The 21,179-nt window shown below is 40.7% G+C and overlaps 1 protein-coding gene across 1 annotated transcript in view; it reads right to left on the bottom strand.

The window, feature by feature from the left end:
- The window catches only part of LOC134348514 (collagen alpha-2(V) chain-like), a 296,032-nt gene that overhangs the window by 105,629 nt on the left and 169,224 nt on the right, over window positions 1-21,179 (bottom strand). The window contains exons 16-18 of the mRNA XM_063052002.1: window positions 19,026-19,079; window positions 16,138-16,182; window positions 15,221-15,274 (exon numbers count right to left, since the gene is read on the bottom strand). Coding sequence (XP_062908072.1) covers window positions 15,221-15,274; window positions 16,138-16,182; window positions 19,026-19,079 — 153 coding nt within the window. The remainder of the gene's footprint in view (window positions 1-15,220; window positions 15,275-16,137; window positions 16,183-19,025; window positions 19,080-21,179) is intronic.

Raw genomic sequence — 21,179 nt, 5'->3', positions numbered from 1 at the left:
CCAAACATACAACATCAGCTAATTCACCTTCATCTGCCTGTGAGTTATAATCAAGAAAATTCAACAGATTTATCAACATTTCATTTTCATAAGTCAAAGCAAGATTCTTCCCAGTGCTAGGTCTGTTGCCAACTGAAAATATACATCTGATGGGAGTAATGATAGACATGCAATTGCTGCCAACCCCTATTCCCATTGACAACAGATCAAGGCAACTTCCGAGGTAGAGAGCTAAGATTCAGGGCACTAAAATGCCCACATAAGGAGGAACACTACGATAGAAACAATTCAGAGCAAACTTCACCATATGTGTTTAAAAAGTAGGCAATGTAAAGCACAGTAAGTCCTTTCTCCCCTGGGCTACTGCAATCTTCTTGGAGCATTACATTGGGGAGATATAGAAAATACAGTTGCTGAATTTGTTAGAAATCTCTTCATGAAGCTTAATTTTTAGCTGTTGGCTGGAAACAGCCTCTTGAGCTGTGGAGCATGCTGATCAACTTTCCCACTAAATGTGCCAGATTTGCCTGCATTTTCCAGTAGATTTTTCTGTTAATGATTTCACAGAGAAAACATGTATATCTGCTTTGTTGAGGAGACAAAAGTCAGAGTTGCATTGACAGCTGTTCACCCAAAGGAAAACTTGTGTCAGGGCATGAAGTTTAAGACTCAGTAGTTATTTGTCAGACCAGCAGGGAATTGTAACCTTGGCCTGTGCCAGAACAGCTAATGTTTTCCTGCACTATGATTAATTATTTTGTCTAATTTTTCAGCAATGACGATTTGACCAGAATTCAAAATTACAATTAAATGGCTCTATTTATTCTGCTTAATGGTAATGTTTACCATTAAAAGATATCATAAATATCGAGATAATATTGAGAAGAAGCAGTACATCATGGAGTTGAGACAAGTACTGAAAATCCCACACATTGGAACAGATTTTTTTTTTCCATTTTTAATGGGCCTGTTAAAGTCTAATATTGGATTACTGGCAGGATGCTTACTTGCAGGATTGTGGGCGTATATTTAAAATCATAACCTACTCAGAGGTAAAATATCCTGGTTTGCCTCTGATAACAAAGAAACAAAGATGGCCAGAATTTCTGTGTGTGTGTGTGTGTGTGTGTGTGTGTGAGAGAGTGAGAGTGAGAGTGAGAGTGAGAGAGAGAGAGAGAGAGAGAAAAAGAAAAAGAAAGAATGAGAATGAATTAGAATTAAAATTAATACACATTCTCACAGTGTGAGACCAGGTAAAGAGTTCCCTTCCTGGAGGGCTGCAGTGAATTAATTGCAGTTCTCTGGAAGCCCAGAGGTAGTTTTGTTCCATTCTTGCAGCTTGCACCAAAATTACTAGGTGATTTGGATTTATGACTTCAGCAATAGAACTGTACCAAATAACTCAGTCTGTTCTAAGATTATTCAGCAAACATTCTGTGCATATATGAATAAATTAGAGAAATACATAATTAAATCTACATTAATTGAATGCACATGAGAAATAAAGCGTACACTTTGACTGCAATTGATGCATGTCCTGGTGGCAGCTCTTGTCAGGAATAAACTTGACTTTGTTAAGTGGAAAACAAACAGTTTAGAGCAAGAATTTCAAAACCCATTCTGAAATGAAATACTTGGAAAATCTTAGCTCATGCTGATTACATATAGGTAATATTTAACATGATCTTATACATTGTAATACAGCTGTTTAGGAGCTAAAGTAACTATTATGATATGCCATTCTTTATATTTAATTCAAAGTTAGTAGGTGTACAAAAAGCATAAGGTACCTGTGTGAGCTTTGGAAATGTTGCAAAGAGTAGCTGCAGGAACAAAGTTCTTATTTTACATGGAGGGTGGTAGGTGCATTGATCACACTGCCCGGAAAGTGGTAGAAATGGATACAATAGCAATGTTTCAAATTTTAAAGCCAATGCATGAATAAGCAGGGAATATAGCAGGGGCTTCCAATCTTTTTTAAGCTATGCACCCAATACCATTAAGCAAGGGGTCTGTGAACCCCTGGAATGGAGGCTTACAGATCCAATGGAAGCTGATAGGATTCATTTAGATTGACAACATGTCAGTGCAGACATCAGGAGCCAAAGGGCTTGTTTAATGTTTTATATTCCATGCCATGTCCACACCTACTCACTTCACCTGTCTATATCTTCCTGAAGAGTATCTGCTTCCTCAAAACCCAAAAGGACATCCAGTTTTGATAATCAGCCAACCCGGATACATCGCATTTGGTTCCCTCGCCAAATTAAGAATAATTGCCATCCCTTCATAGCAGTCATAGAGTCCATTCTCACGTACGGATATGAGATGTGGACACTCACCAAGACAACGCGAAAGTCTCTAGATGGTTGCTATACACGAGTGCTCCGGGTGGCTCTTGCCATGAGTTGGCGACCGCACATGACAACATCGAGCTCTATGCCGACCTACTGATGCTCACCACTAAAATCGAGGTGAGAAGACTGCAACTAGCGGGGGGCACTGTCTACGCCACCCCCAGCTACCTGCCAGCCTAGTCATCATATGGGAGCCCAAGCACAGGAGGATGAACCCTGGATGCCCTCCCAAGACTATGGTCAATACGCTCCTAGAAGACAGCAGCATGGCTAATGTAAATGAACTGAACACACTGATGAGGGAGAGGGAGAAGTGGCCCCCCGCCACTCGCCCCTTAGGCCTGAGTCGTGGTAGTAGTAGTAGCAACAGCAGCAGCAGATGTAGCCATCTCTGCCATCAACTTTGAACAATAGGTTAATATGAAATAGAATCTATTTAAGATTTTGATTGATGCCAAAATACAAATTAATTGGGAAGAGTGGGGAGGCTTAACCTCAACAGGCTTGGATGACACAAGTATCTGGCAAGTTTTTTCTTTATTCTTTATTTATTAGTGGATAATTAGAGCAGTGGGAGAGGCTCCAGGGCCTCTGTTGTGCTCTTTCTGTGAGATGTGGGAATTCTGAGAGACCTCCAGCCTCCTGAATAACCACATCTGCAGCTCCTCGGAAAACAGGTCAAGGAACTGGAGCTGCAGCTCGATGACCTTTGGCTCATACGGGAGAATAAGGAGGTGATAAATAGGAGCTAGAGGGGGATAGTCACCCCTAAGTTGCAGGAGGCAGGTATCTGGGTGAATGTCAAAAGTGGGAAAGGAAATGGGCAGCTAGTGAAGAAAAGCCCTGTGGCCATTCCCCTCAATACAGTAATAAATATACTGTTTTGGATACTATTGAGGGGAATGACCTACCAGGGGAGCTGCTGTGACTGGGTCTCTGAGGCAGAGTCTGGTGCTGTGGCTCAAAAAAGAGAGGAGAAGACTGCAGTAGTAATATGAGATTCCATAGTTAGAAGAACAGCGAGAGATGATGTGGATGCAATGGAGACATCAGGATTTTATGTTGCCTTCCAGGTGCCAGGGTGAGGAATGACTCAAATCGGGTCCATGGTATTCTAAAGGGGGAGGGGAGCAGCCAGAAATCTTGAAACATATTAGCACCAATGGCACAGGAGAAGGGAGGAGGTTCTAAAGAGAGAAATTTAGGGATTTAGGTAGAAAGCTGAAAAGCAGGGCCTCCAGAGTAGTAATCTCAGGTTTGCTGTCTGTGCCGCACACCAGTGAGGGCAAGAATAGGATGATTTGGCAGATGAACGTGTGGCTGAGGAACTGGTGCAGGGAGCAGGGGTTTAGATTTTCTGGATTATTGGGATCTCTTCGGGGGAAGGTATGACCTGTACAAAAGGGACGGGTTACACCTGAAACACGAAGGGGACCAATATCCTTGTGGGCAGTTTTGCTGGAGCTGTTCAGCAGGGGGATGGGAACCAGAGTGATAGGGCTGAGGATGGTGCAGTTGGTATACAGGCTCATGCAGTGTGTGGAGAGACTGTCAGGAAGAACAAGAAAAATTCTGTCAGGGGATGAGTTGCAGTGCATCTTGGGGACAAAATCAAAAAGGGTGGTGGATATAGGACAGATGGTGTTATATTTGAATGAACACAGTACATGGAATAAGATGGATGCTCTTGCAACGCTATTAGAGATTGGCAGGAATTACTTTGTGGGCATCACTGAATCATGGCTGAAAGAAGATTATTGTTGGGAGCTTAATGTTCAAGGATACACAGTGCATCAGAAGGATAGGCTGGTAGGTGGGGTAGTGCTGTTGATTAAAAAAAAATCAAATCCTTAGAGAGGTGACATAGGATTGGAAAATGTAGAATCCTTATAGCTAGGGTTAAGAAACTGCAAGGGTAAAAAGACCCTGATAGCAGTTATATCAGTCAGTCAGTGGGTGTCGTCCCGAATCTGGGGCTGGTGGCTATGCACCTCCACCTTCTTCGATCTTGCGCTCTTTTTCTGGCCTCAGCATAACTCACCCCAGTCCATTGCCTCACATTATCAAACCAAGTGGTTCGCTGCCTTCCTCTTTCCCTCTTTCCTTCCATCATCGCTTTCAATAACAATTTCTGCAGTCCGCCACCTCTTAACAAGTGCCCGGCATATTCCAGCTTCCTTTTCTTCTATACTGGCCTCCAAATAGTAGCCAGGATGTGGACTACAAATTAAAACAGAGGATAGAAAAGACATATAAAAAGAGCTATGTTACAATAGTCATGGGGGATTTCAATATGTAGGTAGGTTGGGAAAATTAGGCTGGTGCTGGATTCCAAGAGAGAAAATTTGTAGAATTCCTATGAGATGGCTTTTTAGAGCAGCTTGTAGTTGGAGGATCAGCTATTCTGGATCGAGTGTTACGTGATGAACCAGATTTGATTAGGATGCTAAGGTAAAGGAATGCTAAGGAAGCAGTGATCATAATACAATAAAATTCACCCTGCAATTTGAGACAGAGAAGCTAAAGTCAGATGCATCAGTTTACAGTGGAGCAAAGGGAATCACAGAGACACGAGAGGGGAGCTGATCAAAGTTGATTGGAAGGAGGCACTATCAGGGATGACAGCAGAACAGCAATAGCTGCTGGTCCTGAGGGAAACTTGGAAGACGCACGAAAAATACATCTCAAAGAAGTCATAGCATACCAAAGGCAGGACTACACAACCTTGACTGACAAGGGATGTCAAAAGCAACATAAAAGCAAAAGAGGGGGCATAATATAGATTAAAAAATTGAGGTTACAGGTTTGGAAAGCTTTTAAAAACCAATAGAAGACAACTAAAAAAGCCTCAAGGAGGGAAAAGATTAAACATGAAGGTAAGCTAGCCAATAATATCAAAGAGGATACCAAAGATTTTTATTTCTGGATATATAAAGAGTAAAAGAGAGGCAAGAGTAGATATTGGAGTGCTGGAAAATGATGCTGGAGCGGTAGTAATGGGGAGATAAAGATGGCAGATGAAATTAATAAGTATTTGCCATCAGTCTTCACTGTAGAAGACACTAGCAGTATGCCAGAAGCAAGAGTGTCAGAAGGCAGAAATAAATGCAGTTACTATTACCAGGAAGAACATGCTTGGGACGCTGAAAGGTTTGAAGGAATGTAAGTCACCTGGACAAGATGAACTACCATCTCAGAGTTTGAGAAACGTAGCTGAAGAGATTATAGAGGCATTAATAATGATCTTTCAAGAATCACCAGATTTTGGCATGATTCCAGAGGACTGGAAAATTGCAAATGTCTCTCCTCTCTTCAAGAAGGGAGGGAGACAGAAGAAAGGAAATTACATGCCAGTTAGCCTGACCTCAGTGAATGGGAAGATATTGGAGTCTATTATTAAGCATAATGTTTCAGGGTACTTGGAGGCACATGATAAAATAGGCCAAAGTCAGCATGGTTTCTTCAAGGGAAAATCTTGCCTGACAAATCTGTTGAAATTGTTTGTAGAAATAACAAGGCTAGCCTAGCATCATATTTCACCTTTTTGCTCCTTATGTCTTTTTTAGTTGCATTCTGTAATGATAATAATATAAAGTTGCTGACCCTCTCGATCTCTGATCCCCCGATGAACACTGGCTCATGGACCTCTGGTATGGAGTATCGTGAGCAGCTTTAGGCCCCTAATCTAAGAAAATATGTGCTGGCATTGGAGAGGGTTAAGAGGAGGTTCACAAGAATGAAAGGGTTAACATAAGGAGCACTTGATGGTTCTGGGCCTGTACATGGTGGAGTTTAGAAGAATGAGTGGGGACCTCATTGAAACCCATCAAATATTGAAAGGCCTAGATAGAGTGGATGTGGGGAGGATGTTTCCTATAATGGCGGAGTTTAGGACAAGAGGACACAGCCACAGAACAGAGGGAAGTCCATTTAGAACAGAGATGAGGAGGAATTTCTTTAGCCAGAGGGTGGTGAACCTGTGGAATTCATTGCAACAGGTGGTGGTGGAAACGAGGACATCGAGTGTTTTTAAGACAGAGGTTGAAAGGTTCTTGATTAGTCAGGGCATAAAAGGTTATGGGAAGAAGGCAGGAGAATGGGGTTGAGAAGGAAATGGATCAGCCATGATAAAAATGCGGAGAGAATCGATGGGCCTCATGACCTAATTCTGCTCCTGTGTCTGATGGTCTAACTCTGTAAATAAAACATTAGATCAATTGGATGCTTGGTCACATTAAGAAGAGCATTTAAAGTGCAAAGTGCAATTCTGCTGCAATGCCCAGTGGCCAGAGTAGTTCGTAATATGATTTTACACGACCTGCTGGAATTCCAATTGGTTCGATTCATTTTTGAGCTACAGAGCGCAATTTGTTTCAATATATATCAGCTGCTACTTTATAATAATGTCACTGGAAACTACATGGCACAACTGACTTATTCTTTCCTGAGGCTGGTGTAATGGCAAACAGAGTTTATTGTGGTTTGTAACAAGTCAATCCAGCCAGCCAAGATCTCAGGATAAGTTAATAATGTGCATTCAGTTCTCATGTATATTCAGTAACCTTTTCACATCTCTCAGGGATTTGTTAAGACTTCAGTTATAAAATGTTATGAAGAAAAATACAATCAATGTATACACAGTAGGATTCCATACAGGCTATTGGAAAAATGCCCAAATAAATGGGTGTCATGGGTCATTGTTTGTTGTCTTTGTGTCTGTAGTGCTGGAAAGCATGGGTTACGTTTGCAGTAAGTTTGGGCTTTTTCACACCAATGAAGGGAATACACACAACCTGTTTCACAGAAATCTTAGATTCAAGAGAAGTTTATGGCCACTCAACCCATGATGTATGTACCTGGTAGAAAGAGCCACATGGCATAACCCTACTTTTCCACAATTGCTCCCCAGCCCTTGATACTATAAATTTTCAAGTACTGCATAAATGTGATGAAAATTTCTGACTCTATAGACCTTTCTGACATTGATTACTAAACTCCTGCTACTCTTTGAGGTACCCTATTATCCTAAGATGTTTTGTACCCATCTAAAAACCCTGTTTGACCCCACCTCTAAAGGAAATAGGTTTGCACTATTTCATCTCTCCAAGTCAAGTCTCCATTAAGTTTCTTCTTTTCCAAAGAAAATATGCCTATCAGATCTAACCTTTTCTCACAGTTGCAATTTTCCATTCTGGCAAGAGTCATGGATCTTCTCTGCATCTTCTCCAACACAACTGTTTCTTACCTGAACAGCAGCTAGTTCTGTCATAACATCTCTTCTGATAGGCCTTGATCAAAGAATTAAAGCATCCTTTGTGCATTTTAAAACATTTATTGGCCCTCAAAAATCTGTGGAAGTGCACCTCATGGAGTTCCTCCAAGGTATTTTAACAATTATTGCACTTTCCCAAATGCTTTATCTTACACTTTTCTGCCCAACTAACCAGACATTACAGGATATTCCAGAGTTATGAAATTATATACATCAGGCAGTAGTTAACCAGTTTTCCAAAAAAAACTGTTCACTGTTTTAACTTTTACAAATATGTAAAGGCCATTAAAACCAGTCATTGGGTGGGCGAGGAGAGGGAAACATTTTGATTCTGAGTCATTGCAACAGCACAGGGGAAGACAATGGATGAATGATTGGCCCTCATTGAAATCCTCATGATGAGACCAGGAAAGGCAATCAATAGCATCTTTTGTGGTAACACTTTGTTAATGATATACCTCTGCCACACCATTTAACACAGTTCTGAACATGCCTGTTCTGTGACTGGCTGTTTGTACATTCCAGAAGCTCACCCTGTAACAAAAGTATTTCTTTTTTGATTTTGGATGTCTGGTATGTGCCTAAAACCCCTTGGAACAGCCACAAGTATTTGACTGTTCAAAGTTGTTCTATGGATTGGAATGCGCTCCCATTCTAAACATGTAATTCTGCATAAGTGTCGATGTTATGAAGGCAACATTTATAGCATTTGAAACTGTTGTTAATTGTTTATATTGTCTTTGTGCTTAAATTGTATAAAATATTACTGTTTTGTGGGGAGGGGAGAAACTGATTCTGCAGAAAAGAACCTTTATATTTACCAGCTTTAGTGTCTCCAGTGACTTAGTTCACAGTCACAACACCAGGTCATCTAAACCTCCCTGCAGTCTGAAGTTTTTCTTCTCACTGACAACCGCAGAGTTAATTTTGTATCATCTGCATATATGGACAAAGGAATTACTTATTGAGCAATATTAAATCCTATTGGTAACAGCCTTCCAGTTACATGATTACCTGTCAACTATTGCACTTTTGTTCCTGCCACTAGACCAAGTCTGATTCCAATTTGTCAGTCTCCCTTCGATCCCAGATGTCTTTACGTTTTGACCTATCTGCCACTTAAACTTTTTACAAGAGCCTTCTTAAAATCCACATAGATTTCACAAATGCACTGTTCTCATCAACCCCCACCCCTTTGTCAAATACTCAGTAGGTTTTCATTAAAGTCCTTATTATAAGTTCCTCAGGAGCTGCACCATCTTAAATGATCGGTTATATTGTTCCTCAGAATATTTTCCAATAGCACATAAATCTGATAAAACGGCGACAGCTCAGAAGCAGAGGCCTCTATGGGGGCCATCCAAAGCTGTTGTCTTTTTTTTTTAAATGTTTTTTTTTTAACCATTGCAAGACCCCACTGGCCATTAAGAACTTCAGGTACTGCAGGTCTACCCTCTCAGTGAGTTGCTCTTTGGTGGAGGGGCTGGACTTGGTACAGACCCTGTTGCTGCCTGATACAGAGAGGCATCAGAGTCAGTGCACAAAGGTTGTGTGCAGTCTAACAGCAAGCGATTGCCTTAGTCATTTCTCTGTGATTACAAGAACCTGTTGGACATTGCTAATGCGGATTGTGCAAGTCCAGTTCACTAGTTTATTGATGGGACAGCTGCACGGTTTCTGTTGTAGCTCGGATTTGGCCTCAAGTCGTGGTGTCGCCCGTTTGCAGCCGCCCAGGAGAGGGGCCAGAGGCAGCGTGGTGCATCACTGCAGCCCCCCCCCCACCCCCATGTCCATTCAGTGGAAGACGAGCTATATTGCCTTCTCCTGCAGACGGCTGCAGGCTTGCTTTTGCTGAGAGCATTCATGGAGTCAGGGACTTGGGCTAGGTTATATTTTTTGTGTTTCTGTATACTTACTGCTTCCTTATATGTGCTATATGGGCTTTGTGTTGTGTATAGCTGTTGGTACTGAGTTTTGCCCCTTAACCCCAGAGGAACACTGTTTCGTTTGGCTGTATTCATGGTTAAATAGCAATTAACCGTGAACATCACCAAAATGAAACTAACTATCCTGTAATGATTCATTTACTTCTCTTGCAGGCATTTACAGGATGAAAATGAAATATGATAGAATTTATGAAAAGCTACAGAAAGACTGACAAACACCAGTGTGCAAAAGAAACAAGCTGTCTAAATAATTTAAAAAACTGACAACGAGTCCTTAAAGCACACAAGTGAGTCTATAGATCTGAGAATCAAGTGCTACATGTTGACAAGTTTTCAGTCCTCTTGGGTAGAACTTCCACAATTCAATGCCCAGCCAGGGGATTTATCCGGCAATTACAAATCTGCTGAATTCAAATTTACCCCATTCAATATGTCAAACCTATCTAACTTAGCTCCAGTAATAATATCATACTCCCCTTTTGTAAAGGTTGTCAAAATGTTCTGCTGCACACACAGGCACCCATGTATTGAGATGTATACGCAGAGTAAGGGGCAATCCTGTACATCCCCATCTGTGGATGTGTCTGCAAATCTACCTCACTAACGAGCAGAATAACGAAGGAGCTGCACAGCTACAGACTAACATGGCTAGTGGGCCTTTCCTCCTCGTCATGCTCTACTACAGCTACTCAGGGAAGCAGTGTGCTCGAGTGCAGAAGCACAGTTAAGTGCACTGGTATTTGAGTTCCCTGCAGACCCACTCTCCCAATAATTCTACTTGCTAAAATTCCACCGCTGGAGAACAAACTGTATTACCTGCGCCAGCAGGAGATGAGGGGCTGCTGCACACTCATCCTGATAAAGATGTGGCTCCAGGACACCATTCCAGACTCAACCATCCAGCTAGAAGGCTTCATCTCCTTTTAGGTGGACAGAAATGCTGCAACCTCCAGCAAGATCGTCGGTAGAGGTCTGTGTGTCTACATCAATAAGAACTGGTTTGTGAGAGCCTTAGTAGTAATGGCCCACTGGTCACAGCAGATAGTTTTCGAATGGTGAAATGCAAGCCCTTCTACTTACTGAAGGAGTTTACTGCCATTGTGACTATTGCCATTTATATCTCCACCCCACTCGCCCTGATGGCATTTTTATTGTTGCTGGTGACTTCAGTCACACCAACTTAAAAACAGTCCTGTCAAAATTCTACCAGCATGCCACCTTTGCAACCTGGGAAGAATATATTAGACCTGGTTCATACCAAAGTTTGTGGAGACTACAAGGTTACCCCTGCACCCCCAGCCTTCAACTCCAATACTCAGACTACACATCCATTTTGCTAATCCCTGCATACAGACCATTGATTACACAAGTCAAACTAGTTCACATGGAGACCAGGACCAGGCCCACTACTGTCAGGAAGTACAGAAGCAACAGGACTAGCACTGCCAGACTGGGTAACAGTTTCTTCCCTCAGACTCTCAGACCAGTGGTACCCTTGCCACCACTGAGGTCTCATCACTAAGACAGCGACCTGTTTACTGTACAGTATACTGTTTACCCGTGATGCATACTACATGCATTTTGAATTATTTTATTAAATTATTTATAGTAACATTTTGGTTTGTGTGCTGTTGTGATATATGTTTTGAGGATGCACCATGGTCTGGAGACCATCATTTCGTTGGGTTGGATATGTACAGGCAGATGACAATAAACCTGCAAACACGGGGAAATCTGCAGATGCTGGAATTTCAAGCAACACACATAAAAGTTGCTGGTGAACGCAGCAGGCCAGGCAGCATCTCTAGGAAGAGGTACAGTCAACGTTTCGGGCCGAGACTCTTCATCAGGACTAACTGAAAGAAGAGCTAGTAAGAGATTTGAAAGTGGGAGGGGGAGGGGGAGTTCCAAAATGATAGAAGACAGGAGGGGGAGGGATGGAAACAAGAGCTGGACAGTTGATTGGCAAAAGGGATATGAGAGGATCATGGGACGGAAGGCCTAGGGAGAAAGAAGGGGAGGGGGGAGCCCAGAGAATGGGCAATAACGGATGGGGTACGAGGGGGAGGTGGGGCATTAATGGAAGTTAGAGAAGTCAATGTTCATGCCATCAGGTTGGAGGCTACCCAGATGGAATATAAGGGGTCGTTCCTCCAACCTGAGTGTGGCTTCATCTTGACAGTGGAGGAGGCCGTGGACAGACATATCAGAATGGGAATGGGACGTGGAATTAAAATGTGTGGCCACTGGGAGATCCTGCTTTCTCTGACGTTCCAAGGAATACTTTCTCACCATTTCCCCCATTCCTGTATACACTGGCTATCTCGCCACTCCACCCACGGTTCTGACGCAGGGTTTCAACTTGAAATGTTAAAAATTCCATTCCACCCACAAATGTTGCTCAACCCACTGAGTTCCCTCAGCAGATTACATGTTGTGGCAGAAGACGACCGTGGAGGAAGTTGCCAGAAGGGCCAGCTCAAGGATGCAATGTCACAGATGTTCCATGACCTCAGCTGTGGTTAAAGTCAATGAAATCATCTTCTAAAGCTCCCTCCAATCAACTGACCTACCAGGCTCCTCAGTACACACCAGCACTAACCCACAGTGATGTCTGTCAAACCAGACTATCAGTTGTCCAACATCATAACACATTAGGCATCATCCAGAGCTTCACATACACATCTCACAAGTGAGGTACAACAACTGCAAATCAACTAGTGCAGACACAATGGACAAATGCATCATGAGACATTCAAGCACACATTTCCCAGTACAACGTGTTGCAAAATCAGCATCAACAAGGACCCCTGATGGATAGTGTGCCCTGATGAAAGAACTTGTGGCTAGCGACAGGCCTTACATCATACAATATGAAGATGTTCTCTGACCTAATCTGCCTTCACAAAAGTTAAACTAAATTTATTATCAAAGTACATACATTTCACCAAATACTACCCTGAGATTCATTTTCTTGTGGGCATGCACCATAAATGCAAAGAAACAGACTGGAATGAATGAAAGTCTGCACAAATGGACAATCATCCCATATACCAAAGACAACAAACTGTGCAAATACAAAAAGAAAACAAAATAATAATAAATAAGCAATATATAGCAAACATAAAATGAAAGGATCTTGAAAGTGTGTCCATAGGTTGTGGGAGCAGCATAGTGATGGGACAAATGAAGTTGAGTGAAGCTATCCCCTCTGGTTCAAGAGCCTGATGGTTGAGGGGTAATAACTGCACCCAAACCTGGTGGTGCTCTCACATCATACATTCCCCCTCCACCCACAATCACTACCTACATTCTGTATCACTTACTAGTATCCAGCCCCCAGACCCCACCCAACAGTCTATGGCATGGTTATTGTGCCTTCTTCATTCCAGGCTGCTAGGGACTCCAAAATATCAGGGAGAAGTTATTTATCAAATGCATGAAGATGAAGTCTCCAGCATGTGTTTGAAAGAACTTGTGGCTAGCGACAGGCCTTACATCATACAATAGGAAGGAAGGTGCATAGAATTTAGAAAACAGTTTAAAATCAGGTTCATCATGCTGTGGTCACTGGGTGGGAATGGATTGCCAGCAGAGTGTTAGGTTCTTCAATGTCAATAGCTCTGCTACATTCGATAGAAGGTAGGTCAGGGGCATGCACAATGAACTTCCTGGTGAACTGATAAGCCTGCCTGCAAATATCAAGGAGCATGGAAGTTTCTAGAACTTGGCACAGGAATAATCTGGTGCGGGACAGTAACTCTATTAGCTCACTTGTAAACTCAGCCACTCTGCAACACCTGCTGACAAACGCCTCAACTTCTATTTCAGCAGAATCAGAAGGCTCCACTGACTGAAGAAAGCAGAGAAACCTCATTTTGCTGTAACCTTTGACTCTAGATACCAATGGCTTATGGGTACCGCTCCAGCCCAATGACTGTCCTTCAACATATTACAGGGATTCCCAGAGCTCTGAGAAGGAATGGTTCCATGAGCAAAGCTCTCATGTCCCCTCTCAGGATGACAATATTCACAATCAGTATAATCACTCTGCCTGTGGCCTTTAATGCACTTAAGACATTCAATTCTGTCTCATATACAAAGAAATAAGTTCCTGCCCAACATAGATCCTCTTGTCCCTGAGCTAGTCCAGAAAGTCGTCCAAGGCAATTAAAGGCTTCTGCACTGAGAGTAAGCAGCCTAACACAAAACACATTGCCACTATGACTGATTCTGTAAAAATGTTAACTAAACAATCTCATCTTTGATTCTGTTGCACTCCCATGCTGGGTTAAGGGAACATAAACTAAGATAAGACTGTTTGGTTAACATTTTTTCATAATAATCTGCTGTAGCTTGGGAAGTTACATCTTTTCCGGGGGGTTTTCCTCAGGGATGAAGAACAGGGCAGAGGAGAGTGAGGTGGGGAAGGATGGGGAGGGTGATGACTGAGGGGAAAAGACAGGAGATGAGCATCTCCAAGAAGATGATATTGCACTTCTGTATGGAAGTACAAACTGGAGAAGAAATACCATCTTCAGGGGGTGTGCTTTCTCATTAACAACAAGCTAGTCTTGCAATGCAGCAACCTATCCTTTTGAGAAAGCCAATGTCTCACAATCCTCAAGGTCACTCTTACATTGAACCATAGCAGATTATGGTCACTAGATCATACACCTCAATCATGAAAGTTATGAATGAGAGCACAGAGAAATTTCTTTGGAGCAGGTAGAAGCCAAGCAAAATGGCAGAAGTTGTCTACCCTCCAACTCCACTGCCCTGTCAAACACCTCCTTCCCCAGCTGTGGCAGACTCTGCACGCCCACATTCATCCAAATAGACATTCAACAACTGACAGAATTAGAATGAAAGGACATCACCCTGAACCCGAAAGAATGCAAATTGGACACATGGAGCCAAAACAAGTACATTACATAGCTGTTTTCTTCTTGTCACCATCATCTTTTCAAATAGGATCTCATTTGAAAAAAAAAGGCATATCTATCAATAGAGAATGCACAACATGGACAGTTTGTGAAACAAGGTTTGAATCCACAGCCAGCTGATGCAATGGAGGCAAAAGTGTTACTAATGAAGTCAAGCTGAATAACTAGGAATAACAGAAGTTTCTCAAGTTAAACTTCAGTAAAAAATTTTTTTTTTTTTAATGAAAATTCACATAAATTATCTGGCATAGAAAACAAAGCAAGTCAGTCAAGAGAGTTATTTTCTCTGTGACAAATTCTACCATGTAATCCTTGAATTAGATCATCATTCCATTCATCTCTCTGTCAAAAAATTATTTTTGCAGAAAACAGTATACTCTGATGGATTCACAATCTTGGTACCAAATTTTGAACATCATTTAAAAAGATACACTTTTAATAGAAATTCACAGCAATAATGATTGGAAATTAAGATTATTAAGCAACATATTTCTCAGCAAACGCACAAGTGATGGCAAAAGCATGGTGTGTTAAGGTTTTTCCATCAATTGGACATCTTTGCAGAAGTTTATAATTCAGGAGCATCATCCTTGGAGTTACTTGGAATGAAAGATAATGTGTGAAAACTGGGGAGATTTGAACAGTGAATGCACTGTACTGCTTAAATAAAGAGAGTTAGGAATAGATACTTATACTAACCTTGGCACCAGGCTGTCCTGGGAAACCTGGAGCACCCATTATCCCAATAGTACCCTATAAAAGCAAACATAATTATACATTACTGCAAAATATATCAGACTAGAAGATTCAATGAAAGTTTGTGAGTTCCTAAGTCTCCTTTCAGTAGCTTGAGGAGAGCTATGTAGATGCTCTCAATACTATATGCTTAATTTTTTAGCAATCAAGGAGTATTATGCATTAATGTATTTCCACTTTGTGATTATAATTAAAGGAACCCTATCCGAAATTCACTTAAAGTTTGGAAATGATACCTTTAATTACAATCATAAAACGGAGAGCCAACTCAAATAATTCTACAATGCATTGTGGTGGGAAAAACACAAGTTACCAATGGATCAATTTGTTCACTAACTAATATTTACTTGATTCCTCATAGCACCAAACCAGGAAAGGGTAGAAATAAAAATATTTTAAAATACCCAAGGTTGTTCGTTTGCTAGCAACTATTTTGAGAATTGAAACCTAGTACAGAAAATGGCAAACAGCCCTAGGTACTTCAGCAAATCAATAACAAGTCTAATGAACACGCAGTAGGTGTACACATTATTAAACCATCTGGCTTGCTTTGACATCGGGAGTTCAAAAAAATTATGGAAGAGTTCTAGTTGTGGTATTTGACCCATCATCTATAACAGATGCATTACCAATATATAAAGTATGATCCTTCTTTCCTCCATTTCACCTTAAATGCAAGCAAATTGTATCCAGATGAGCAACTTGCTGTGCAAAAAGGGACATGATATAGATGAGGTGACCAATAGCCCTTTTGTTTTAGCCTTCCCTGGGTAAACCAGAAACTTGGAAGTAATATGGAGAAACCATCGCAAATGGAGACAATACCAGCAATGGCGCCATCAATATAAAATATCACTTACCGGGGCACCTGTCAGACCAGGTGCACCAATAGCACCACGAGCACCCTGTGGACAACAAAAGAAAACACTTCAGAAAGAGGAATTTATCCATCATCTGTTTATATGTTTTCTATGTATCTATTCTTATGCCTCTGTGCATGCGCTTCCTGTCTCTGCAAATTAATTTTCAGTTTGCCAGGTATTTGTATATTTTCTTCTTCATTTGAAATATTTAAACTTCATATTAATGAAATGATTCATTCATTTTGCCCTGAGGATCGCCACACTTCAATGCAGATATTGATTCACTTTTCATTTGCTTCCCACAACTAACCCCCGCCACCCCAGAGAAATTTGGAATGTGCAAAGTAAGGGATAGAGTGAGATATAACTTACTAAAAATATTGCTCACAATAACATAATTACATATATCTGATGAAGTAACTTCTGCATCTTTTGATACTTTCTTTGAGGAGTTTTTTGGAATCTCAGTCTTGCCCAGTGAATCCTCAGCTCACTCAGGGTAATGGTGCTGTGAGCCGAATTTAGGTTCTGCACTTATTCAGCAAGCACAGCTGTATTTAATAATACTTGGTATTTAGCTTCTAGCAGTTTTTACTTTATTTCTTTAAAAGAAAGCGACAAATATTAGCTTTTGAGTATATTTCTTCAGGCTGAGATCTAAATTATATCTGTGTCCTTTCATAAGTATTTCCTCTCTAACATTTGATCTTGTCCTCCTATATGCAATGCCAAGGCAGATCCACTAGCTTGTGAGGAAAAAAAAAATTACTAATGATTTGGCTTTGTATTGCATTAAGGGTGAATGCACGCTATATAGTTTAGCCTCACATTTAGTCAAAATGCCTGATAAAAATTATTTCTATATAAACGTGTCGGGAAATGATTATGAAGTTAAGTGTTTATGTACACTGGCTTCACATTTGCTTATGGAAGCCAGATTTACAGCCTATCTGATCAAGTAGACAGCATAATCCCCAACAAATGCTAAAAGCTCTGAGCTTTCGATAATTCCTTTCATTGTTTGGATAAATCTTTAAAAGAAAAGGTTTCTGTCTGAAAGAGAGAGAGAGAGGAGGATTCACATTTTGGAAGGATGAGATTAATAGATCTGAAGGACCCAATTGAAAAGCTTATTTGCTGTGAATCAAAAAGTGAACACAGAAGGTCTTGCTCATGTCACTATTTGCAAAACTATAGATCTTTGTGATATGAGCACTTCAATGATTAAGGGAATAATTTAAAGTTTTCTGTGGAGAACCAGGCTATAGCATTAACTTCAGAGCAGGTGCTGAGAAGATAGATGCTGACAGGAAAGTCGTCTGAATTAACTTTTCTGGCTAGAGCTCAGCAGCTTGTGAGGGATTTCCACTCTAACTATTGGATCAGGTCCACTAATTGAACAAACATAATGCGATTGGGAGACATGGGGAAGCATAACCTGCCAAATTGTTGGCCTTGAAATAACTCGGGAAAGGCTGAACAGATGATGATAAAAGTCAAAAATATCTTTAGGTAGATACAAATTATAACAGGTAAAGCAATTAAAACAGCAGTCATAGTGCTTGCGACCCTGCAATATTCCTCATTATTTTTAGGCATCTCTGCTGAATTTCACAATTGATTATTTTTACTTGTTCATTAAATTTACTCAATGGATTCTTCTTCGGAAATATTTTAAATGCTCATCTCTTAAATGATGAAGGAGATATACTCCAGAAATATAGGAATTAAATATAGAAAGCATCTGAAGTCCCAAAAATGTGTAATATCACTAACAACAGCTTTTGCTACATTAGTTGATTTTCCTCAGCTGAAGTAGACTCTTCTGGCAATAATACATTCAGGGTTCACCAAACGTGCATGCAATTTTGTGCAGAGAATCATGGGAAGTCCTGATTGTGCTTCTGGACTTTGCATGGAACTTTCATCAAACCTACACCAGATAACTGCAAGATGTTCCATTGTTTTTTTAACCTTTTAGGTGTGGGAAAGATTCAAGGCATCTTGTGGGATAACAACACAATATTAGTTAGGACTGTGTATCTCATACTTCAGAATGTCTGTGGTATTTATAGAGTAAAACTGAATAGTGGTGAGTTGTCACTGGTAATGTGGTGGGATGCCTTTTTTAAAGTATCAATTACACAGCAAATAATAGAGTAGGGATAACATCCATTTGACTTGTACGTTCAGTTGTTCCATGGCATGGCTACTCCTCTCAATTGGATTTCATCTTGCCTCTGCACTAGTTGAATTTCCTATTAAGTCTAATTCTATCCCTCCCCTGTGACCCACAGCCACCCACAGTGACAAATTCTGATTCTTCTGAGTGTTATTCAGTGACCTCTCTGTAACACCCTCACTGCATCCTTTACCTGCAACTTCCAATGTTTAGTAGCAAGAAACTTCCACAACCTATGGACTGACTTTCAAGGATTCTACAGCTCATATTCTCAATATTATTTGTTTATTGTTAGTTTTTAGGATTTGCAGTTTATCTTCTGCACTTTGGTTGTTTGTCCATTTTTGTTGGTGTGTAGTTCTTCATTGATTCTATTGTGTTTCTTTCTATCTGTGAATGCCTGCAAGAAAATGATTTTCAAGGTGACATGTCTTTACTTTGAACTTGTTGAGGTCATCAAAACAAATCCTGGCTTTCATCCAGTAGGATATTTTCTGATCCCATGCACTCTTTCCTACTGTCTCCACAGTTACTACTTTATACAATCATTGACCTGTTTCATCAGTGAAATGTTGAAGCATAAATTGCTCAAGGACAAACTAAGGGAATCAACTTCATTCGATAATAAATTTAAATTGACAGCAGAAGTAGAAAAGCAATTCCAGTGATTAAAGTAAAGGAATTGACTCAGTGTTATACTCACAGGAGAACCTTGAGGACCTGGTCGCCCTCTTTCACCTGGAAGGCCCCGAGGACCCTGTTTAAAAAAAGTGTTTAAAATATTGCCTGTACGATAATTAAATATCTATTTATCAACAAAATAACAAAGGCTTGCAAAAATAAAACACCTTCCCCCTGCCCCCCCCCGCCATTGTGTTCAACTTAGTTTTCAGTTGGGTTTGGTTTATTCAAAACTTGATCCTATCAAATACGGATGTAAACACATTAAATCCCCTATATTACTACAGCCATGTTAGAGAAGTTCATCACCAGCTAGAGGACAGGGTAGTGTCAGTAGAATCAGAATCAGGTTCAATATCACTGACATATGTCATGACATTTGCTGTTTTGTGGCAGCCATACAGTGCAATACATAATAAAACCACATATATTATATATAATATAGAAAATAAAGTAAATAAGTATTGCAAAAAGAGAGCAGAAATAGTGCAGTGGTGTTCATGGGTTGTTCCATTGTCTATTTGGAAATCAAGTGGCAGAGGAAGAGAAGCTATTCCTAAAGTGTGTTGTTCTCCCTCTCTCTCCCCCACCCCCGGGTACCTCCTCCCTGATGGAAGCAATGAGAAGTGGGCATGTCCGGGGTGAAGCGGGTCCTTAATGATGGATGCCACCTTTCTGCAGGCATCAACTTTCAAAGGTGTCCTTGACGCGGGGGAGGCTGGTGTCCATCATGGAGCTGGCCGAGTTTACAACACTTGCCCGTGGGACAAGCTGATTCTGGTTGCTGTCCTCTGCCAGTTGACTTCTAATGAGAGTGCCTTTCTTTACTTGCAGCTGCATTTCCAGCTTCACAGCTGTTTATATGCATTTCAGTTGGCATTCACTATCTAGAATCAAATTCCTGGTGGGGGTGGATGAGTCAGGTGGGGGGGATGGGGGTGATTAACCTGACATGCAACATAAAATGAGCAAGAACTCTGGAGAATTGTCTTTGATTTTCCTTACACCATTTCTACTGTTAAAAAATATTGAAAATTTCTGAATAAATTACTGCTTACCATATTCATCAGCTATTTTATCCGTCCATTCTATTAAAGTTAACATTTTTTTTCCAGTGAACTAATTTTAACTCAGCCCAAGTTGATTTAGCAGTGTAAGTCTACTTCAAATAGTTCATACAGATCTCTTTGTTATCACATCTTGGACAAGGTTTCCCATTAGGTTGTAGTTAGACGTTATAAAGCTTCAGAAATTACTGCATGCCAATAAATACATTTACCCAAATGCACACTTAAAATGTACAAATATTAGATTACTGAAAATATACCATACTTGAAGATGCTATATTCTCACAATAATGAACATTTAAAACAATATTTTAAATAAATTAGGATATTCTACTATTTAATTTCAAGCAGAAAATTTATTGTTATGAAGATCAGTGAAATGAGCTAAATAAATTATGTTTAGAGATTTATTAATTATTGGTTACTAACTAGACCATAAGACATAGGAGTAAAATTAGGCCATTTTGCTCTGCCATTTCATCATGGCGGATCCATTTTCCTCTTAGCCCTAATCTCCTGCTTTCTCCCCGATTTCCTTCATGCCCTGACCACTTATCAACCTGTCTTAAATATACTTACAGACTTGGCCTCCACGGCTGCTTGTGGCAAGGAATTCCACAGATTCGCCACTCTCTGGCTAAAGAAATTCCTCCCCATCTCAGTTCTAAGATGACACCCCTCTATTCTGAGGCTGTGTCCTCTGGTCTTAGACCCTCCCACCATAGGAAACATCCTCTCCACATCCACTCTATCAAGGCCTTTCACCATTCAATCAGTTTCAATGAGATCACCACTCATTCTTCTGTATTCCAGTGAATACAAGGCCCAAAGCCATCAAACGCTCTTCATATGACAAGTTGTTCAAACCTGGAACTATTTTCATGAAGCTCATATGAACCCTCTACAGTTTCAGCACATCCTTTCTAAGATAAACGGCCCAAAACAGCTAATAATACTCCAAGTGAGGTCTCAACGGTGCTTTATAAAGTTTAAACATCACATCCTTGCTTTTATATGCAAGTCCTCTTGAAATGAATGCCAAAATTGCATTTGCCTTCCTCACCACGGACTCAACCCGCAAATGAGGTTTTAGGCCATCCTGCACAAGG

The sequence above is a fragment of the Mobula hypostoma genome, chromosome 6, assembly GCF_963921235.1.
Source record: "Mobula hypostoma chromosome 6, sMobHyp1.1, whole genome shotgun sequence".
NCBI classification, from domain to species: domain Eukaryota; kingdom Metazoa; phylum Chordata; class Chondrichthyes; order Myliobatiformes; family Myliobatidae; genus Mobula; species Mobula hypostoma.
The sequence above is the reverse complement of the archived record's forward strand: the minus strand, read 5'-3'. Positions and strand labels throughout refer to the sequence as shown.